The sequence below is a fragment of the Urocitellus parryii genome, chromosome 2 (assembly GCF_045843805.1).
Source record: "Urocitellus parryii isolate mUroPar1 chromosome 2, mUroPar1.hap1, whole genome shotgun sequence".
Lineage (NCBI taxonomy): Eukaryota > Metazoa > Chordata > Mammalia > Rodentia > Sciuridae > Urocitellus > Urocitellus parryii.
In genome coordinates this window covers 180,416,712-180,440,815 of record NC_135532.1, presented here as the reverse complement: position 1 = coordinate 180,440,815, position 24,104 = coordinate 180,416,712, and the positions used below count along the sequence as shown (strand labels likewise).

The 24,104-nt window shown below is 36.5% G+C and overlaps 1 protein-coding gene across 1 annotated transcript in view; it reads right to left on the bottom strand.

The window, feature by feature from the left end:
* P3h2 (prolyl 3-hydroxylase 2) overlaps nt 1–24,104 on the bottom strand; it is a 158,566-nt gene that overhangs the window by 14,982 nt on the left and 119,480 nt on the right. Inside the window, exons 2-10 of the mRNA XM_026389344.2 lie at nt 21,552–21,704; nt 20,282–20,471; nt 15,159–15,290; nt 12,866–13,008; nt 12,440–12,529; nt 10,678–10,718; nt 9,533–9,627; nt 1,097–1,224; nt 448–543 (exon numbers count right to left, since the gene is read on the bottom strand). Coding sequence (XP_026245129.2) covers nt 448–543; nt 1,097–1,224; nt 9,533–9,627; nt 10,678–10,718; nt 12,440–12,529; nt 12,866–13,008; nt 15,159–15,290; nt 20,282–20,471; nt 21,552–21,704 — 1,068 coding nt within the window. The remainder of the gene's footprint in view (nt 1–447; nt 544–1,096; nt 1,225–9,532; nt 9,628–10,677; nt 10,719–12,439; nt 12,530–12,865; nt 13,009–15,158; nt 15,291–20,281; nt 20,472–21,551; nt 21,705–24,104) is intronic.

The window sequence follows — 24,104 nt, the reverse complement described above, 5'->3', positions numbered from 1 at the left end:
AAACTTAAAAGCTAATTGTTTCCTTCCCTCTTCTCTCATAATACATTCTTAATTCCTCTCTAATAACACTTCCTGCTGTAAAGAATAATTACTTGTTTGTGTATGTTTTTATAAGCAGATCATAAGCTCTTTGAGGACAGAGGTTCTGTGTTTTTTTTATCAGGTACAAATTTAGTAAATGTGAAGTTTAATAAATTAATGACAGAATGAAGGACTGATTAAAAACAATAAAGGTGTCTGGGCACGTGTAACTCAGAGGTAGAGCTTGTGTTGCACCAGGCCCTGGTTCAATCCTCGGCACACAAAAACAAATACAACAAAGTTTCTGCTTCATATTTGCTCCTGATTGTTGTATATTCTAAACTCTTCTCTTTCCTGTGTCTGTCATTCACTAAAGCCTGTGGGTTGACACTTAGGAACCCAAACCCAAACACAGTGAGACTTTACTTTGAGCGCTTTCAGGACAGTTGCACCTTCAAACTTTTCATTGGGCGTATGGGGTGAAGTTTTTCCTCTGTAGCCGTCACCAACAAGCATGATTCCCTGGAATCAAAAGGCAAAAAGATGTTTCATCAGTGACAACTTTCTTTTTGCTTTGGCTTCCAGAGAGATGACAATCAAAGTGAATATTCAGAACCATCCCCATTTTATTCCAGAATACAGGCATAATTAATTTTTCTAATCAAAAGAAATGCCTGTATTTAGTCTTCACACTACATTTTCATAATACAATATTGTATAATGAAAATATAGTGTGAATAATGATTTTAGTAGAAATATATAGAAATGATAATAAATAGAAATAAACAGAATGCAATAATCCATATGTCAGTTGATTATTAATTAAAATAAAGGGATTTCCCCCAGCGACTTTATATGCTAGGCAGGGAACATGCTGGATGGGCATTGTCCTGGGAATTAAGCCACTGGGATATTCCCATCTGCAAAAGTAAAAATCATCAGAAGCCAAAGCTAAGAAAATCTCTCCGAAATCAATGTCCTTCTCCTAAACAAAGTCAAAAGTCAGGCCTAAAAGTGGGACCGGACCATGGCTCCTCCAGGCTCATGACAGGCCCCTGCCCCATTCCATGCTCACACTGGCCACACTGTGGAGCTCCCGGCACTGCTCCTCTGACAGGACATTATCCAGGAGAACCCGTTGGGTCCCGTTCAGCTGCTCTGAGTTGTAGACGAAAGTGATGTTCTCATAGAGCAGAGGGCCACCTGAAGGGACAGAGCACATTATCTTATTATCTCTCCTCAAGGAGGGAGCACAGAACACAGAAAAGCTTCGACTAGACACTTTGGGACAGACAGATTACTCAGGAAGATGGAGGCACAATGATTAATGACATAGTAGAAAACTCAATAAACACAATAGGAATTCAGGGAAAAGTCAGATATTTGACTGCTATATTTTCCTATAGTGTCATAATACTATATTGCATGCATGTGATATTTTGGAATAGACAAATTACACTTGTTTCCCCACGGTCATGAAAAGCAAATCAGGCAACTCCTAGAATTCTCCTCTGGAAAGACTCATCCTTCTCCACAGCCCCTCATTTATACCTCTGTCATATTACAGGAGATGAATTGGTCACATGTCAGTGTTACCCAGGCATGACATGCACCACTCAGTTCACTGGCATCCACAGCAATGCCATCCCTCTGGTGTTACACCAATCTTCCGCTCCTTCCCCAGCCTCTCCCATCCCTCTGCTTAACTGATTCCAGGAGGTCTTGTATTTGTAGTAGTTGTTTTTTCTGCTTTCTGGGTAAAGTCTTGACATTGCTTTTTCTGCACAGGAGGGTTTCCTGTAGGCTGCTCTCTCCCTAGAGAAAGCCTACAACTTTAGAGAAATTAGCTCTCTAGAGCCTCTTCGGAGTGAGATTCTTTAGGGTCACATTTTAGATTGCAAAATTATAAAATCTAGACCTAACAAGGTCCTTTCCTTATAGAGTAGGAGTGACTAATGGTGAAGAAATCTTCAGATGCAGCAGAGTGCAGACATTTTGAACCAGAAACTGAACAGAAAACATTGAGATATATATATATCTCAATGTTTTATATATATATCTCCTTAAAACACTCCTGATAAGTATAAGGACCTGACAAGCTGATAAATACCTGAGTAAGGGCAGCTCATTCTGGAGGATGTGGGGGTGTGGAGGTACATCTCCCGTCCTCCCCGAGTCTAGCAAAATAATTCCTCCCTCCTTTGCTCTCCCTCCTCCCTTCCTCTCTTCACTCCCTCTCTCCCTTCTTTCTCTCCCATGGCAGAGAGATTCTCAGGTAGCCCTTAATGATCACTGCCTCCTGCCTTTCAGACCCTGGTGTAATTTGTTTCCCACAAGTGTGGGTGTGGCCTGGCACCTGCTTCTCTAACCAGCCACACGACCACATGGGGCTAAATCACATGTGCAGAGACATCAAACTTGATGTGTATTTCATTTCTGTAAAACAGATTACCAACCTGGGGAGTAGCACTACTTTTTTATTAGTCTAGTTAGAAAAAAATGGGGGGCTTTATCACAGAACATGATTAATAGAGCATTAAAAGAATGAGATAGTATTTCTCAATCTTGAGTAATGTATGGTTATCTGTTACAGCCAGTGGTCTCTAAGGAGCTCCAGTGTGAACAAATTATTTTACTGTGATTTTTTCCTACCATCTTTGTAATTATAAAACTATGTATGCTGTATTTAGTTTTATTATTTCATACTAGTATAAAACCAAAAATTACTTTCAAGATTAAATAAAAGCAAGACCATAAAGCCATCTAAATTCAAATTAACAACCCTAATAAAATGGTCAATGTTATTTCACTGAAGATAAAACAACAGATTCCACATGCATATTCTTCTAAATAATCTGGACCAGGCTCTTCTGAACCAGCATTTCTTACAACACTGTGGTGTATAATGGCATGTTCTTTCCACCACAACTTCTCTCTATAGAATCTACTTTAAATCTTATAGTATGTGATGAATTTTGGCCTTCATCTGGCCTTAATATATTATTTAGAAGTTTATCCCCTTCATTTATTCTTAGTCCTCAATCACTGATGTATGAACAACTGGGCCAACATGACCTTAATGGAGAAGGGAAACCTCAGGCAACACCTAGCTACAAGGTGGTCATTAGATGACCTACTCATTTCATCCCTTAATTTTTAAAATTGTCATCAAAATTTATAAATATAGAATTTCTTGGATTCTAAAAATATATTCACCAGCCCCAAGTTCCAGTATCACACATTTTTGACGAACAGAAAAAATATGTTTTTCTACAATATTTTTGTGCTGACAAGTTTTTGGCAAGCATTGTGTTAAATAAAATTGAAAAGGATTTCCTGGAACTTTTACTGTGTGAATAAGCCCTATGAATCTCCTAAGTAGTGATGTGATATGCAAAAGATTTTAGCCTTAAATGAACATAATTCCTCCCTCCTTTGCCTGTCCCTTCTCCCTTCCTCTCTTCATTCCCTCTCTCCCTTCTTTCCTTCCCACAGCAGAGAGATTCTCAGGTAGCCCTTAATGATCACTGCCTCCTGCCTTTCAGACCCTGGTGTAAGTTATTTCCCACAAGCGTGGGTAGGCCTGGCACCTGCTTCTCCAACCAGGAGAATATGACCAAGGTGATGGAATGTCACGTCTTCCTTACATTATATAAGATTGCAACTTGGATCTTCAGCAGACTCAGTCCATTGCCTTCCCATGCTTTGATGTGATGCAGCAGGTGGCTGCTTTGGAGCTCACCTGGTAAGGAACTGAGGACCTCCTCCAGCTGGCATCCAATAGAAACTCAAGAACTACAGGCAACAACCCGCTAGGAACCGAATTCTGCCATCTGATTTGAAAGAAGATACTTCCCAGTCAAGTCTGGGAAGAGATCCTAACCCTGACCACCAATATGTGACAGACTGAAGTTGATTCAGCCACACTGACCCCAGACCCCTGACCCATACCAACTGTGAGATAACAGAGCTGCTGTTAACTGCTCTATTTGGGCCCTTTTTTTTTTTTTAACAGCAACAAAACAAAACAAAGCATTAGCCTCCCAAAGACCCTCTTAACACAGAATACAATTTTGGTATGCTGCTCTAATCCATGTAGCTGGATTATTTGGAAAAGTGAACTATTTGTTCACTCTAATGCAGAAATCTGAAATGAAGGGCCTGGGGTTGTAGCTCAGTGGCAGAACACTTGCCTAGCATGTGTGAGGCACTGGTTTTGATCCTCAGAATCACTTAAAAATAAATAAAATAAAATTATTGTGTTCATATTCAACTAAAAAATAATTTAAAAAGAAATATGAAATGAAATGTTCCTTCAACAAGAAAGAGAAGGTATCTGTAGGTTAACTGCAAGAAATTTTTGCTACTATAAAATTCAAATAGAAATGGAAGACACATAGGAAATTTAATGAAGTAGGTTAGATTGTATTTTGTCAAGTTTTGAGCTTATATTTCTTTGAGCACTATTAGCATATTTTTGAAGTATGATTTTTTTTAAAGTTACTGAACTAAAACATTTGGAAAAAATGCCTATCATTCAAGCTCTGTATTTGTTGTTATCATCATCATCATCATCATCATCATCACCATGATTGATCTAGTTTACTGTGCCTGGAATATTTTGTAAAGTTCATACTGGGGGATCTTAATAAAGATTATGACATGATGGGGACTATTTCAAAGGAATGCTAGAGAGATATTAACATCCCCCAATTGGATGATAAGTAACACACACAGATTGTGTAAACAATAAGTGCAGCATTGAGTCTTAAATATCTAGATCCTAAAAGATTCAGGGAGAATTTGTAATACAAACCTGCCTTTAATGTAACTAACAAAGCTATCATGAAGCATAGAGTTTTATACAGAAATTTCCCACATATACACTTCATAAAACACCTAGTTTCCCACTTACTAGCTAAAAGAAAAAAAAACAAATCTTGCCATTCATAAGGCAGGTTAATCAGCCTGCAGATGACTAGTAGCACACTAGACAGAGAATAACATTAAAATTAAAATTAAAACATAGTCCAATAGGTTGTGGTTCCTGTGGCCTGACTTGATGGTTTCAGCCAGCTCCTAACCACAGCTCCAGGATATTTACTTAAATAACTTAATTCTTCTCTCATTTATAAAGTATGTGCCTGGCTCTGATTCTCTGCTTGCAACAAAGAGATTATCTAGGAAAGTACTCCTTTGTGTTCACTCTGTGGCTCACAGTAAGAAAAATCAATTTCCATAAATATCACAATGTCACACAAGGTATTGATGGGAGTACACAAGTTAATGAGCCCTTATATGAGTACAACCCTTTACAGTTTACAAAAGACTTTCACATCTCAAAAATGATGCCATACTTCCTTCATGGATCAGGATAAAAGGGCTCAGGAGTTTGACTCTAGTTTTCCATTAGCACACAACACATTAGAATAAGATATCGGCAAAAACTAAGCCTTCTGATTCCAAGTTCAATGTCATTTCATTTCTACCATATTCCCATTAACTACTGAAAAAATGGTGGTTAGAAGCAGAATGAACAAGGGACAAAGAAAGTCCTTAGTAAGTTACCTTGTATGTTCTATGGACAGAATGTGGCCCCCGGTGATTCCCATTTAATGCTTAGGAGATGTCCACTAGGAATACAACTAGATACAAGTGAGAAGCCCGAGGAAATAATAATATCTTGGTGGAAGATGAGAAAAGTTGAAATGTAATCTGTGGCACTTGGATATTTTCTTGCCTCCTTAACATCTTCTTCCAGCCTAAGTGTTTTCTGTCTTTTAGCTAGAACAACTCACGGATCTCAGGGAATCTCTCACGTTTACCAGTTTAATATGAAGAACTTTATAAAGGAGATAAATGAACAGTGAGGTACAGAGGTGAAGAGAATCAGGGAGTGGGAGGGAGATGCCTCCCAGCATTTCCACACGTTCATTACCAGGAAGCTCATTTGCCTCTGTCTTTCACTGCTCTTATTCTACATCATAGTTAGATGCTTGATCACTGAACAGAAGTTGCAGTGTAATAAGAAATGTATGTGCTCTTATTGTCCTGTAGTTCCTAGTTCACAGCTTCTAACACCCATTTGATTTACTAATGATAGAAGAATCTTTGTTACTTGTAAGCTTTTTTGCAGGGGAGAGGGATGAGCATTGAACCCAAGGGTGCTTAACTATTGAGCACCATCCCCAGTTCTTTTTGGTTTTAATTTTGAGACAGGGTTTAAGTCTCTTAGGGCTTCACTAAGTTGCTGAGGCTGGCCTCTAACATGTGATCTCCTGCTTAACCTCCCAAGTCACTGGGATTATGGTTGTGCACCATCAAGCCTGGCTGTAATAAAGCCTTTTTTGACTACACCTGAGTCTATGCTTATGAATTCACTTCAGGTGTAGCCCCTGGATGGACTGAAGATGGGACTAGTCATCAGAAAGACCAAGTGATGAGGAGGGTAGAACTTGCAGTCTCAATGTGGACCTCTGGGAAGGGAGCCGAAGGGCTGGAAATTCAGCTCCCTAAAAGTTCTCTTTCAACAGGGGTAATGAGCTTCTTGGTAATGAATGTGTGGAGATGCTGGGAGGCAATTCCCCCAAGAGGGCAAGGAAGCTCTGTATTTTTCCACTCCCTGGTTTTGATCACCTCTGTATTTCACTGTTCACTCGTCTCCTTTATAAAGATCTTCATATTAAACTGGTAAACGTGAGGGATTCCCTGAGATCCATGAATTGTTCTAGCTAATTAATCAAGCTCAAAGAGGGGGTCATAGGCCACATATGTAGCTGGTCAGTAGGAAACTCAGAAGTATAAGTGACAACCTGCTATTGTCATTGGTGTTTGAAGTGGGGCAATCTTGTGGGGCTAAGCCCTCAACCTGTGGGACCTGACACTCTCCAGGTGGAGAACATCAGAATTGAATTTAATTTGAGAACACCAAGTTGGCATGTATCCCTTAGAGAACTGCTTGGGGTGCAGGGAGAAACATGTTTGTATTGGGTATGAGAACAGAGTAGGAGTTTTATTTTTTTTCCTTTCAGACCTGTAGGTTCCCAAAGAATATCCTAAGATCCATTCTCCAATTCAACCAAAAACAAATAAAAAACAAACAAAACAAAACAAACAAAACAAAAGAGATGGTAGACTTTGGTAACCCAATCAATCAATCAATCATCACATGTAGTCAGTCCTATGTTCCACTTTTCCCATTAAGCTTCCTAGTCAGTAGTTACTGAACATCAGATTCCCTCCTGGTAGCTAAAGTTGTTTTGTTTTTTTTTTTTAAAAAAAAAAGCTTTCAAATTTGGCAACTGCTCTGGAGTTTCCTAAACATTTACAGCAAAGTGCTGGCCTATTGGCATGTACTTCCTAGGTGATTTCTCAGCTTAAAAGGCAACATGAACTCTGACTGACCGTGAAGCTTTCTGGCAGTTGTAAAACAGCTTGGGGTTTGTGGCTACAAACTGAGGTCTAGGTCACAGATGAGCATATTATCCTGTTTACTACTTCAAACTGACTTGGAAGCTAAGGAAGAAAAGGACTAGGAATTGCAAGAGTATAGAGAGCTAGACATTTTTAAATCAGCTAGAGGAATGTGCTGAAAAGCTCTCGTGGGGAAAGAAATACAGTACTCCTCAATGCAGGTTTTTGAAAGCCTCTTCTTATCTTACAACTGCAGTTGGCCCTCCATATGTATGGTCCTGCAGCTATGGATTCACCACCTTAGATTGAAAATAGTTTAAAAAAAAACTGTACTCAATATGTACAGCTTTTATTCTGTCATAACACAGTATGACACCGATTTACATAGCATTTACTTGTATTAGGTATAGCAAGCAATTTACACATATAATTTAAAGTATAAAGGAAGCTGAACATAGGTTATATTCAAATAGTAAGACATTATATAAAAGGGATTGGGAATAATTGGATTTTGGTATCCTTGCTGGTGGGGGAGGTGTCCTAAAACCAATTCCAGGTGGTCACCCAGGGATAATTGTATTTAATCAAAAGTTATGCTTTTCCATAGTGGGGGGTGGGGTAGGGAAGAATGAAAGCACTTTGGATTGTGAAGAGGGGAGTGAGGGTAGAGATGGGGTGGTGAGGATGGGTAGGATGGTAGAATGAGACAGACATTATTATCCTATATACATGTATGATTACACTACTGGTGTGACTCAGCATCGTGTACAGCCAGAAGAATGAGAAGTTATGCTCCATTTGTGTACAATGTGTCAAAATGCATTCTACTGTCATGTATAACTAATTAGAACAAATTTTTAAAAAATTAAAGGGAGATCATGGGAAGAGAAGAATGAGAACGGCGGAAGGGAGAAGGAGAAGAAATGGAGAAGTGCTTGGGAATAATACTGGCCAAATCATATTGTTATAATGTGAGCATGTATAAATAGATAACAATAAATCTCATTTTATGTACAACTATAACACACCAATAAAAGTATGGGGAAAAAACAAAAAAAAAACAAAAAAGATTATGCTTTGGGAATACACATTGCTATACTGGATGCAGAAAGTTAAGGGGAAAAAATGGGAATTGGATTCCAAAGTCTGGGTTCAGATGCCTGCCCAACATGTCATGAGCTGTGAGACTTTGGAGAAGTTACCAAACCCCTTCACATGAGAGACTGCTAGTATTAAAATTAATCGTGAGTAAATTTGCTTGAAATATTATAAAACATAGAAATGAAAAATTGTTAAGAATGACTACTTCTATTAGTACTACAGTACTCATAGTTTTTTTATTATTATAACAATATTTGGCTCTATTTAAAAACTACTTTTGGCAACTCTCTAGTTGTGATTCCACTAATTTTAATCTTACATGACTAGACATATAATATTCTACTCTCCCCATGTCTGTACCTTTGCTCTATTTGTTTTGTAGACTAAAATGGCTCCCTCCCACACCCTGTCAATTCAATCTGAAATCAATTTTTGAGCTGGGGAGGTACAGCTCAGGATAGAGTGCTTGCCTAGTATGCCAAAGGCTCTGGGTTGGATTCCCAGCCTGGCAAGAAATTTTGAAAATATAATAAACTGTACTTTCTCAAAGCACTTCTCTGCTCTGTCTTTAAGTTTTTAGATGAACTAACCTATATCTCATATGACCTATCTCTTTTCCAAATTCCCTAGATAATCCCACATTATCTAGCATTCATTAGCTGACTATATATGACAGAGCTAAGTTCTGGGGCCTCACTAAGCCTCAGGTATTCATCTCAGGAAGGAGATGAACACACTGTCCCTGCCTAACTCACAGGACTACTGTAGGGGAAAAAAACAATGAGTGGGTGAATTTGGAAGCACATTTTTAATAATATACAAATATGAGACATTCCTGTCTTTAAGCATTGCTTTCAGGCTTTCAAAAACTGTAGTAATTTAGTCCTAAACTTAATTTTCCAGAGAAAGTGGGTTCTGCATTGATCTAGATAAGAATGGTTCATACACTACCCTCTTCCTCCCCTCCTTGTAAAAGTGAAAGCCAATGGGAACTTACCTTCTCTTAGATCTCGATCTATCTTGGGTGATGACTTTTTCCCCATTGATAATCCATGAACTTCTGCCCCCTCTACATTCACTCCTGAAGGGACCCTGTCCATTCAAAAAAAAAAGTTGCAACGAAATTTCCCACTGAGTAAAGATGTTCAAAAGAAAAGATACTATACTGAAGAATTCTATGGTTCTGTATTATATATTTCTGTTGTACATAAGTCCACTTGTCTTTGAAAATCAAACTTTACATGTCCCTGCCTCTGTGAGGTTCTTCTCTATTTCTTCAATGAATATGTTCCACTTCACTCCTGTGAATCTTCTTTGCAAGCTTCATTACAATTAAAGGTATCTATAACTTAACCTCCTTCAGATCAGAGCATAGTTTCAATGGAACAGGAAAAAGTTATCATATGAATCTTTTTAATGCTCAGAATATTGTGCTTTGAACATGGACTGCATCACTGAATGATTGAATTGGAATAAATTATGTTCTAATGTTCTAGTTTTGTACTATTCTGAGAAAGAAGACTTATGTTTGTGTCATACTTTGCAAACACACAGGAGAAATCCAAATTGCACATAATATTCTTAGATTTCTTGCAATAATCTTACACCAATCAAGAGCCGAGTCTTTCGAATCAAGGGAAAGACCTCAAGATTTTGAGTAAGACCTGGTTCTGCCAATCCCTTGTAAGCGCTTTCCCTTGACATAGCCTTGTCCCCCAATTTGAAAGTGAACAGATTGGACGATGTAATCTCAAATGGGTAACTTAAAATACAACAAGAGTTTAAGTTATTCAAACGTGCAATAAGAAAATTTCATTTTCTTTTCTATTAATAAATAAAAAACGTCATTAACCTTTCCCTGATTTGGAATCACAGAATGTCAGCATTCAAATTGCTAGATTCAATTTTTTTTTTTTTGAGGAAAAGTCATGAGACCCAGTGAGAAAGATATTTACTTATGGTCATACATACAAAGGTATGACCTTCCAAACTGGAAAATCTGGAACCATGATACAGAGCTCTTAATTTGTAGCTTAAAACTCTTAATTATCTTTTTAATAAGAGCTAAGTTCCTTATGTTTTGACTATAAGTATTTCTTCTCATTAAAAAGAAATAGTTCATACTTTGAATGAAAGACTTACCTATTCTCATCCTGTCGTCCTCCATATCTGATCCAATAATTCTATTTTAAATTAAGCAAAAAATTGTATTTGTTACTAAGATATAATTTGAAAAATAAAATTAAAAGCATATTTAAAATGTTCAAAAGAGCTAATTATCAGGAAACTTCTACTTTACATAAAATACAATTTATTTTATTTAAAAATTTAATAAAAGGCAGGCTAATGTTGATGAAATTTTGGCAAAATGAAACAAATGGATTTAAAAATAGTATGAAATTAGCTCATTTTCTGTCTCAGAAAATGACTTGGAATTTGGTGTCAGAAAGAAGTTTACAATATTGTTCAGTCTAACTATTCTATATTGTAAGAATATAACAAATAGATGAAAGAAGTCAAACTTGACAAAATATCTGTGCAAGATTATAAAGTGAATAAATGCAGTTTTCTGGTGTCTCTTGAGCTAACATAAATTTGAAAAATAATAAGTGGGAATGAATGTATTAGAAGCATTACAATAAAAATATTACCTTAAATTAACTAACTTTAAAAGCATACCAATAAAAATATTTCATACCAATAATAACTAAAAAGATGCTACAAATAAAATACACTACAAATAATAATTGATAGGCATATAATTTCATAAGAATATGTAAAGAATATATTAGTAACCAATAGTGAACAAAGTCCATCTCCAGGTAATTCAAAGGCAAGTAACAATACTGAAAAGGGTTATTCTTGCTGTTCATTGAAAATATACAAGTTAAAATGGCAATGATGTATTATTTTCTACATAATACATGAATAATACAGGTGATTTAAAAATATTATTTCTTGGTACTGAGAAGTTTGTAGTAAACCAATACTTTTAGTGGGAGCAGTAAAGGTATCAGAAAATTCTTTTAGAAAAGTAATTTCATTCTGAGTACTTTATAACCTCATGGTTTGATGGCAAAGTAATTGTGCTACTAGAAATTTATTCTATGGTTATAATTCAACAGAAGCAAAAATGCTTAACATTAAGTATTCGAGAAACAATTCAAATATCCAGAAGCATGACAAGGGTTTATTACTTATTGTCCACCAGTTATATATATAATTTTAAAGGCTATAGAAATTGCTTATGATATTTTCTCAAATAGAAATCAGAACACAGACTATTTATACCATAGCATTAGCTCTGCAAATGGTGTGTATTTGCAAGAACAATTTAGAAGATAGCTTGGGAAATGAAGAAAGACAGCATAAAGAGTTGGCCCAATGCTGTTGTTTCTGAAGCCTTTTTAATGTTTACATTAAACTCAGGGATACTCAACCACTAAACCACATCCCCAGACCTGTTTCGTATTTTAGTTAGAGACAGGGTCTCACTGAGTTGCTTAGCGCCTTGCTAAATTGCTAAGACTGGCTTTGAACTAGAGATCCTCCTGCCTCCGCCTCCTTAGCAGCTGAAATTACAGGCATGTGCCACTGTGCCAGGCTGCATCAAAATTTTTCAAAAAAATATGAGGTAAGTGTATCATGTACAAAATACTTCTTTCCAATATTTGCTTTTGACTTTGGTCCTGGGTGCTATGGAAATAGGTCAGTCTTTTAAAGTTCATCACATATGCTGAGTATAGATTCCACTCCTACCCCAATATTAACTCAAGGAGGGCACTATTAGATCCTAATCAAGTGAGAGTGGGGAACAGAAAATACTAAATTCTTATTATTTGTGAATAAGAATTCCACCAACAAGTTCTTTAATAGACATTTTCTTTTTTCACTTTGCCCTTACTGGTTCAGTGTATGAAAATCCCAGTCCCTCTGCAGCTGATTTTATCAGTTCAGATTCAAGTTTATGTCGTTTCACAAACACAATTAAATCCTAGAAGGAAAAAAAAGAAAGAAAATTTATATTTAAATAACATCTAAGAGCTATGATAAATGTTTGAGTGAATACTTTTCGTTACACAATGACAAATGAACTAACAGAAATATTCAGAGTCTGGGGGGGAAGGGGGAAGTCCCCATGCCAACAGTTTTTCAAGTTAGCATATATGAGAAAAATGTGCTTCTGGCATGAATGAAGCCTGAAAGAATTAAGTTCTAGGACCTTTCCTAAATCGTTCAGTATCTTTCTTTAAGAGCAGTGGTACATTTATCAACTCTCCCCAGAGCACATGGCAGAATAAAGAGCTTTTTCTCAGATCATTGGTCTCACCTCTCTGGCCTCAATGGATTCTGGGTCAATGCTGTCATCTAATAGACTCTCATAGTAATCCACATTGTCTTGGACATCCTCATCATCTGGGTGGAATAGGAGGTAGGCCTTGGCACACTCCAAGGCCTTCACATACTCACCAACTGAAAGGTCAAGGACATGTAGCATTAGAGCTAGCCTAAGTCTTCCCAGAGGATTTTAAAAAAGAAACTTCAACTTTCCAATCAAAGTCAACATCAATCATCAATAAGAGAGAAGACAAATTGAGCAGAGTAGCCAGAAATACAGATAAAGGAAAGACATGGATTCACATACTCAAAAGGGATTATGTTTAGTCTGATTGGGTGCTAGACATTTTGCATAGATTATCAAAAGTTTCTACACAAAGTTGCTCATTAATAACTTATTTAATACAAACAGCAGAATTGGAGAAATTAATTCTTATTTCTGTACTGAGTTTGGGTTAAGTATGATCTTCTACCACAGTGATGTACTATTTTATTCATAATGTATGAGAAATATAAGTAATTTCAAAATGCTGTTGCATTTGGGGTAAAGTGCCTGTTCCACAGAAAGACTCACAGAACCCCAGATGCTCTGGAGGACTTCTCTCCAACCCCTCACCACATAACATCAGCTTCAACAGTGGCCAAGTATGAAAAGCAACAATTAAGAATGTTTCAACTACAAACTCTTCATTATAGAAACATTTACCTATTATAGAAGAAATATTTAGAAATATTTAACCATCACAAACAAAATTTTGAAATGCTGTACATCATGTTTTTAGGTCACAACACTTCAATATCTTTTAAAAGAAATCATATACACACATATTTTCAGAGATTGCTTTGATTTTTTAGTAAGAATGATAACATTAAGCAATTCTCTCAACTCCTTTGCAGTCACTGCTAATGACTTGAGCACATGATTTATTATCTGCCATCAGTGCCAGGACAATGAGTAATGTTTTGCTTTTGGAAAGGGAGAGGCTTTGCCAAAGTAGCTTAAAAATGTTGATTTTCCAAAGTAGTGTTAAAATATTGGCTTGAGTCTTTTTCTTCTTATTTTAGAAGGGAAATACTTTCTTTACTAGTGACTTCTCTAAAAGGCACTGATACTGGAGACAGTGAGAAGAGCAACTAGGAATTATGACATGTCACTAAGAGAAGTGACTTCAAGACAATCACTTCCCTACAAAATGAAGATGTTAGACAATGTGGCACCAAAGACCAATTTCATCAATCTCAATTCTATTAACTGCTCTAAAGCACAATAAAGGATGCTCAATATCTCTTTCTCAATAAAATAAAGGGAAAGTAAAACTATATTGAGATTTCATTTTTCACTTAATGGCCTGGGGAACATCTAAAAATTTGATAATATATTCTGATGATGAGCAATGGAAAATGCACTCCATCTGGAGGAAAATTTGGCAACATCTGTCATAACTACAACCAATAAATCATTTAACCCATCAATTGAATTTCCAAACATGATCTTACAGATAGATATCTGTGGTCAGATGTGCAATGACATACATAAAGTGCTCTTCACTTGAAAGTACATGCATTAGTAACAGATCACTACCAACACAACTGCCCATTAATAAGCTGACACTAAAATAAATTATAGTTCAATGACACGCAGATATGAATAAAAATGGATGAGAAAGATCTCCACATACTGATACATTTATGCTAAACCCTAAAAACTTGCAAATATTTAGCCGTTTGGCTAACAAAATGGTGATTTCATAGGCTAACCTGCTAAAAAAATCTGACATGCATTAAGTGAAGAAACAGTGGGGGAATAGTATAAATAATATGTTGCCTTCTGTGTAAAAGGAAGAAGAAGGAGAAACATTTTCTGTGAGTGTATATTAATTTCTACATACAAAATTTGGAAGTATAGATAAGAAACAAGGTTGATGGTCATGAAACTGGGTGGTGGAGACACGGAGGAGAAGGAGGATTTATAATATTTGGGTCTGCAAGTCATAGGAATGTATTACTATTAAAATTAAGCTCCAAGAATTAAGTTTAAAAATCATATAGTGTCAGCCTAGGTATAATTTTCAGGAGATTATCACAGTATTAGATTCTGTACTTTGCCTATTTTATGGTGTCACCTTCTGCTCTTCTTGTCCCAAGCAGTGATATGAGATGAGGGAAAATTGTGTAAATTCCATGCTTTGGTGATAAAGAAAGCAGAGGACTAAACCGTGAAAATGTAGTGTCTGCAATGATGAAAAGCGACCCCCCAAAGTCCTCACAGATAATCCACACTTTACCTCGGTAGTAGGCAAACTGCAGGTAGTCATAATGCAGAGGGAGGAAGTTCTCAATGGGCGAGAGGCGGCCAGGGCGAGTAGCAAGCTCCCTCACACACTCATGCTGGCAAACCAGCACCTGCATGTAGTGATCTGGAAGACAAGAGCCAAAGGTATGTCCTGCTGTCTGCTGACAGTCAGGTGTTGTTACAGCTGCAGTTCCACAAGGGCATTCCTTACTTCCCACACTGCCAGAAAGAAGTGCCTACCATCAGCACTTTGTGATGGTTGATAATGACTTGCCCTGGTCTCTTTACCAGTGATTACTCAACAGTGGTAGGTCCCAAACCCTCTGGCTCATGGGCTTTTTCTATGTTGTACCCTTCCTTTCCCAAGTATCCCTTTCTTTACCTCCTTTGAATGTGATAGAAGCCATTTCACCCCATCCACATCCAGCACATGTAGACTTTATTATTTAACAACTCTGACGCTTCTCTTTGGATGTCCTAAGCATCCTGAAATGAGGGTTGTAAGTTCAAATTCTAGTGATATGAAGGAACTGTTCAGAGAATGGGGCCACTGTGTTGATTTGGAGTTTAAGCAGAGAAATGAAACAAAAAAGCTCCCCTTCCCTGAGCAGGGTAGGCAGAAATACAGATAAAGGAAATGTTTTCAAGACAAATTTGCCTAAGGAGGAAATAAAAAATAAAATTAATAATAAAAATAAAATAAAATAATATTATTTCTTGACATCTATTGATGAAGACTCCATCCAGTTACAAATTAGCCCATCACCTGGACATTATATATTCTTTACCAGGAACTGGTAAAGTAGGGGAAAGGATGAAAGCTAAAAAATTCAGGTAAGCATTTTTCCTCTTTCTCCTTGCTCCCTCTTCTATGGCTCCCATTCTTCCCTCTTGCCCAGACTTTGATTTTGACAATGAAGACAGAGGCAGTCTTTTCCAGAAAGAGTAGTCCATTCATGTTGGGCTGAGCAGGTTGCCTTGAGAAGGATGATAGAATCTATTTGACTATGGTTGTCCAACTTAATTTACCCAAACTGCCTTCTTTCAAGAGGTTTTCTGTTTAGTCATCTATCTGATTTGTTACAAAACTTCAATAGACACTACCTATTAGTGTAGGTAGTACACCTACACTAATAGGTAGCTGGATGATCTTGCAGAGGGATCTCAGAACACAATAGGAAGGAAACGTGCATTTTCTGGTATGGGGGAAACGGTGCCAGGTTCACATGAGCTGGCTAACTCACTCCTAGGGGCACAGTTAAAATCCCTGAAGTCCACTGGCCCCAGCTGGGCCATGTGAGAGGAAGAGTGAGTTCCATTTATTTGATTAGCTAGTTAGAAATAAACAGCTAGCTATTTTATTTCTCAAAGGAACAACAACAAACAACCTTCAGCTGTCTTCTACTTAACCGCTTACATTCCTCTTTACTTTCTAATATACATTTCCCCTATTCCAAATGACAAGCAAAATAAAAAGATGGAAAACACATGCACCATGAAATGACTTTCTGAATGAAAATATTTTTCAAAGCTGGATATAAACAGCAACAAAAGTGACAAAATGATATCCTTCAGGGTTATTCATCAATAACTGCATTCAGCAGCCATTTGTATTTCTCTCCAACTTTTAATGTCTCTTCTAACTCTAAAACACAAACATTATGGCTTTCTAATACAGTCTGTATTTTAAATGCCAGTTTTACTCCTAATTTAGGACACTTTTGAACCAGACAAGAATTTACATAGTGAGAGTTGTCATATTTCTTTTTATGAGTTGTATTCCTTGCCTGTGTTCTGCTTGAATGTCATTGTGCAATTAATATGTTTTTAATAAGCATGCGATCCAAGACACTTGTGTGGGAATACTTTAAAAATGTTCCTTCTCATAATAAACTGGATACACTTCAAATTCCCAAGAAGATTTACCATATTTCTGAAATTGAAAATGTTTGGTTTGACTCTTTTTATTGCTTTTCTTTATTGGAAGTTGTGATGGTGGCAGTGGTAGTTGTATTAAGAACCTGAGCTAGAAGACCTGTATTCTTTTCCAGTAAACCATGTGCTGTGGTAATGACCTTGAGCAAATCATCAAATGCTGATCTATGGGAAATAGTCAGTTTCCTAAACCAGATCTCGGATGTTTGCCAACACTTTTCCTTGGGCATTCACAGAGGCAGGTTTAAAGCTGAATGCGGGGGGTGGAGCACATATTTCTACAATATAACAACATAGCAAACTATAGTAAAAGAAAAGCCTGCCTATTTCCCCCCTCCAAAAAAAAAAATAAGTGTAGAGAAATACTTGCAATTAAAATGTAAAATACGCAAAAAACTGACATTGAATTGAGCAATGCTCACAATACTGCAGGCAAATGGATCTGGCAGAAGCCCAGGGAAACAAAACTTTGGGGGAACAAATCCTCAGTAATTCATGGGTTTATTGATTTTAGGTGAACTGAGCTGATTTTGAGTAATAGGGAAAAATTAAATGTAATTTTGAGTCTACTAAATATATGGATTCTAGTCTATATTTTGGTAGCTATACCCTAATTGTCCCTTTAAAAATCCTTAAAAATTTATGACCTACATTCTCACAAACATGGAGGATTGTTAACCAGTTAGTCTGCAATATTGTTAGTTATCTGTCATTCTAATTCATTCATTCATCCACCTATTCATTTAACCAATATTTACTAAGTATCTACTATCTGCCAGTCATTATGCTTAGGTACTGAGGACTTAGCACCGAAACAGGACTTTAGACAAATGACACAGGAAAACAACATTCTGAAGGTATTTAAGTAAAAATAAACATGGTATACCCAAGGAAATAAAGGTGCAGTAAGCATCAATCAAAGAGAAGTTGGGGAAAGGATTGATGAGAACATATATATGAAAGTCCTCGAAGGTTTGGATTTTATTTCAAGTGGAATATAAACCATTGGTGGTAGTGATGCTGAGGTTTAAGTAGGTCTGTGAATACAGAATTTTGTGTCTCTAAAACACAAAATTACCTGTCTCTGTTTAGTGTCAAACCTGAACTATACACTAGAAGCAGTAAGGAGGCAGTCACAATAGTTTAGTTAAAATATATAGGGTGTTAGCAAAAGGGATGCAGAGAGCCAGAAAATCCTAAGTGCTACTGGGAGGTAGTGTCTATTGAAGTTTTGTAACAAATCAGATAGATGAAAGGAGGAATTGAGGACAATGTGCGCCTAAAAGATAACTTCCTGGGACTTGGCTTCAGTTACTAGTTAGGTGCTTTCTTAGAGAACACTAGAAGTTGGAGAAAACAAACTGATTTCAATAATTTGCATTTCTATGAAACTGAACACTGTTTTTCATATATGTAACTTGGAACACAATACAGACTCAACAAAAGTTTGTTAAACAGCTGTTGAATAAATTACTCTTTTTTCATTTTTCAGTTATCTAGACTTTGACAATACGCTCTCTAGATTCAGAAAAGCCTGGATTTGATATCCAGCGTCATTTTATTCATGTTGTTTAATCTTACTGAGGGATAAATTCCTCATTTAAAAAAGGAAGAGGAGTCTCTTCAATGAGGTGATAGTGACTGCCACCAAGATGCAGATAATTGTGAAAATGCTGATGGGCAGCCCTTTTGTAGTCCAGCCTAGTGACACCACCAAAAATGTCAAAGCCAAAAGCCAAGCCCTAAGAGCATCCCACTTGACCAGTAGCATCTGATGCCTGCAGACTGAGGGAGGATGGCTGTACTCTCTGGGACTTCACACCCAGCGTCTACCCTGCACCTGCTGCTTTGTCTACACAGTAGCAGCACCCACCATTCCCTGCATCAGCTTGCCCAGAAACCAATGCAACAAGACAGCTGCTGTAGGTGTCATGCTCCCTTGAACCCCACACTGTCAATTCCTACAAAAAAAAAAAAAAAAAGGCCACAGCAGCATACTCCACTCCAAGAAGCAGCCAAATAAGGCCCCTCCATGGGCTTCTCCTTCCCTCAGAGGGTAGCCTCCTGCCCAAGCCCCATGGCCCTGGGGCCTCAATAAATTCTCTTTTCTTTTGACTGAAACAGTACAAACAAACAAATAAACACAAAATGGACATGGTGGGGGGTAAATAACTACATAGTATCTGCCTACAGAATTGTAAAGAACTTTGTATGTTATAATTGCTACATTAAGTATTAGTTTCTCTCTCTGCTAAGAAATTACCACTAGCAATAATACTAGTGATAATAACTTCTATGCTCTCTTTAAATATGCCTTTTAAATATGAAGGCTCTTAACTCCATCTATAAAACATTTTGCAATATTTTCCAGTTGCCTTTTGTAGATCAACTTAATTTATTGTATAAGTTCATATTGATGGGTCTTAGGAAAAAAGTCTTTTTCTTGATTTATCTTGTCTTTTTCATGCTTAGAAGAGTTTTTCTTCTCCCAACATAACACAAATCTCTTACATCTATTCTAAAATTTTTGCTTTTTATACTTATATTTTTAATACAAATAAAATTTATTTTCATGCATGGTATACAGCAGGGAACTAATTCTGCTGGTCCGCCAATGCTTAATTAGCTAATATCAGCAGTTACTGTATATGGACCATACCTACTATTTTAAATACCATTCTCATATATAGTAAACTATTCTTTGAAGTAATTAAAAAATACTATACCAAAGTGTTTACTACTACATTGTTTATAAAAATTAAACCCTGCAATAATTTTAATATTCATCAGTAAGACTGGTCAAATAAGTTATGACATCACAACATAATGGAATGTTACCTAGTCATTAAATATAATCAGGTGAATATTATGTACTTACATTAGAAGAAGTCCACAATTAATTGTTAAGCACAAATAAAACAAAAATATGTTGAAAAGCAGTACTTATACTATTTCCCTGTTTCTATAAAAATGCAATAATAATTATAGACACATAAATATCTACAAATCAATTGGAAAATGTTAACTGCACAAATAATCAAGGGGAGATAGGATGGGACTGACATATGAGAGTCTTTCATTTTTTAGAATATATACTTCAACATTGATGCAATTCTTTTACAAAATGCATGTAGTATTTTTTTAATGACAAAATAAATAAGAAGAAAAAATAAGCTTTACCTGCAATAGTTTCATAAAGACCCCCTTTATGCCCTAAGTACTCATACTCTTCAAATCTCTGAGGCCCCTCGCATAAAGTTCTGCACTCCACATCTTCACTGAAATATTCTCGTAAAGCTTGTTCAAAGTACTTGATAGCCAGTTCAAAGTCATCAGCCTCATAGTGTTTAACGCCTGCACTGTAGCTCTCCTGCAAATACACAGAAAAAATATATTTTCAAAAAGCAGCATGCAAGCAGCCCCAGGATCATGTAGGAAGGTGGGGTGTGGAGCTCACATGTGCTGCAGAGAGATAAAACAGTATTACACCTGGAGCCCAGACTGTAACCTCCCTAGATTCAAATAATTGTAAATGAGAGAGGGCTGAATGAGCAAGTAGGCTGCTCTGGCACTAGTAATTTCATTCTTCTCCTGAGCACACATTAAGATTATAATTTCTAGTCCCTTTGCCCGTGGGTAGGGCCATAGAACAAGTGCAGGACAGTAGATGTGGATGGAAATAACACCCACTTGCAGGCCTTGCCCAATTAAAGAACAACAACAACAACAAAAAGTAGTCTTCCATCTAAAATCTTTCTCTCTCATCCTTCACTGCAATGATTTTAGAGGCCCTTGAGAATGGTCATGGCAAAAAATGGGGGGAAAAAGTCCTTCTAACATGGGATTTCAAATAACATTTCATAAAAAAAGAATTGTGTGGCTCTTTAAAACCCCAATTTGAAAAGTACAGGTACCATGGGCAAACCTGTGACCTAAGAACCCGGGAGCCATGATGTGACCTGCTCCTGTGACAAAGCTCCTAAGTATGAAGTGTGTTGGAAGCAGGCACAGTGGTAGGTGCTTGTAGTCTCAGCTACTCAGGACACTGAGGCAGAAGGATTGTTTGGACCTGGGAGTTCAAGAGCAGCCTGAGAAATGAAAGTAGACCATGTCTCCAAAAAAAAAAAAAAAAATAGTGTTGGAGCAGAGCTGAGGGTTACAGATACTTGTATGATGTTCTGGGTTTCCCAATACACTGATTCGCTAAGTTAATTTTTATTTCCCTCAATTTTTAATATTTTTAAAATTTAATTAAAAACTTAAATATTTTCTTGATTTTTTTGGACTGTGATAATTATAATATTTCATCTGAGAACTCTGAAATATAAAAACATGACTGGAAATTGAGACTCAAATTGAGATATCCATTCACATGAATCTGGTTTGGGTCAAATGAAACTCAGGAGCACATAGCTCCATGGGGCATGAGGCAGGGGTCCTCAGAACTCACAAGGTGAGGTTTGGCTTCTCGGTCTATCAGCTGGAACTCTTCCACACCAGCCATCATTCTGTAATTCTCAATGTTCTGCTGCATTTCCATGTGCTCAGGATTGGCCATGAAGAAAGTGTGAGCAGCTTCCACTGCTTTTTGCAATTGGTTAAGCTGCAGGGGAAAAAGAAGGAACAAATGAAGGCAAACGTGTCTAAGCTGGGTTCAGAGAAATAAAAAGATTAATTCAAGGTCTTGTAGCGTAAAAGTGGTAAGGCCAGGATTCCAGTTCATAGTCTTTACTTACACATATTTTTCCACTATATTATATCTAACATCCACACTTAAATGTGAGGAAGTTGATTGTGTTCCCAAAATAATATGTGGATATTTTGACATTGGTGAAAATGAGTACATGTGCTTTGTTCCACATTAATCTCCTTCCTCGCTTTTCTTAGCCACCTATGTTTTCTAGGAAACGAAACCTATGTGATTATGTTAGCTTTATAGTTAATTAAATAGAAAAAAATCTCCCCAGGGCTGTATATTCATTTTCAATATTTTTTGTCTTATACTTTGTCCTCTTTGATTTTGCCCATTTTTCCCATGAATCCTGAAACTCAAAGGACGAATACTCTTTTCATTTTCCAAAGGATGGAAGTAGGAAACCTATCCTTCTGTCAAATGTGTCCTCAGGCTTCAGACAGTGATGAATTAAGAGTGAAGGAGTAAACTACTCCAGTATGTAAGAGACCCTGAACTTACCACTCTGATTCTCACTAATAAAAAAGGAAGGACTTTTAATAATCACCACACAGACATTGTCTTCCTCCTAAACCACTTAGACCTACTCTCCATGGACAAAGCAAGGACTCATTTTTAACACAAAAGAATTAAATTTATCAATTTAAGACATTTTGACCTGTGCTTTGGTCATGGAGATTGTCTACAGAAAGATCCTTTATTTCATATCATAAAAATAAATATTCTCATTAGTAGTCTTTTTCATAGTGAAATCGAAAAGATATGTTGGGTTTGTTTTAAAGTATGAAGAAATAAAAACTCATTATTATTGAAGGACAAAATATAAAATTGTAGGACATCATATAATATTCAATAGGTCTTCTTTTGGAAAAGTAATTACTCAAAGACTTAAAAATACAAATGACAGTGGGTTCTCAAGCCCCTAGTCACTGCAGGCTGGTGATATATTAAGAATTGACTCTCCAAGAAAAAAAAAACTGCTTAATTTTACAGTGTCGTATCCTTATTATCATATTCTTAGTTAATGACTTTCTTCCTATTAAATCTTTCCTCAAAGTACCTTTTTTCCATTATTTTTCCCTATGACCTAAATTTTGTGCAGCCAGAATTGTTTTGGTTTTCAAAATCTCTAATTTTAGATGTTTCTTTTTATCTGTTTTTATTTTTCTCAATTTCTCACACACTAATCAGATAAATAGGAATTCTATGGGCATCTACATAGTGATAGTTATACAAGTACAGAGAGAAAACAATGGGCTTTAAATTGTAGGTAGGTTCACTTTTATTGGCCAAGTAAACCTGGAAAATGTCTTTTAAACATCTGCACTTCAGTTCTCCCTTAAGAAAAACACACTCACAAAAAAAACTGCATATCAGTATCTACCACATAGCATTTTGGAAGGATTTAACTGTGTAATATATATCGATATGGTTTAAAAAAAACATTCAAAATAAATGAACCAATGTTAGCATATAGTTTATAAAATGATCTATCAGTTTTCAAGATGTGAATCTGTTCCCTTGAATGAGTATAACCCATCACTCTCATAAGGACTATAATCTATAATTCCTGTGAACATACCACTTACGAGAATATAATAGGCAACTTTTAGTAAAAATTATCTCAAATTAATAGCCAAATCATAAGTATTATGTAAAACCCTTTAGTACTGACATGTTCTGATTGCATAGCACTAGGCCTTAAAGTTGATAGAACACAAACAAATAGCTGTGATGCTCATTTTCCTTTTTATGCCTTGGCTCAGGCTGTTGCATGGATTTAGAGAAGCTTTGCTCCTGTGTGACTTCTTATTAAAATGTAACACATCCCATAAGGCCAAGCTTGAATCCTGCTTTCCTTAAGAGCTGCTCTCCCAAACCTATAGCTCTGGTGAAACACCAGATATTATCTTATCCCTATTCCTCTATGGGTACTTAACATATTCTGCCTTATATTTTATCTCAGTATATTTGCATCTCCCAGTAGAACTTTCTGTGAATAGGGATGATATAAATTATTTATTTTTATTTCCCATCTAATTTACATATAAATAATATCTATGATATGTCTAAGAGAAAAATGTAAAGCAAATCTTTAACATATAGATTGAGAGGTATGTTACATGTCAGTGTATCTCATAGACTATACAGTACTAAGAGGACATAACACTGAAAGTTTCCAATAGTAGTTATCACAGGTGAATACGTTTCAGTAACTCTTGAGAATGGTCAGCTAATGTTTGAAAAACCACATTGCCTATTTGCTTATTTGGTGCAGTAATATATATGAATGTATTTTAACTCTGTGTT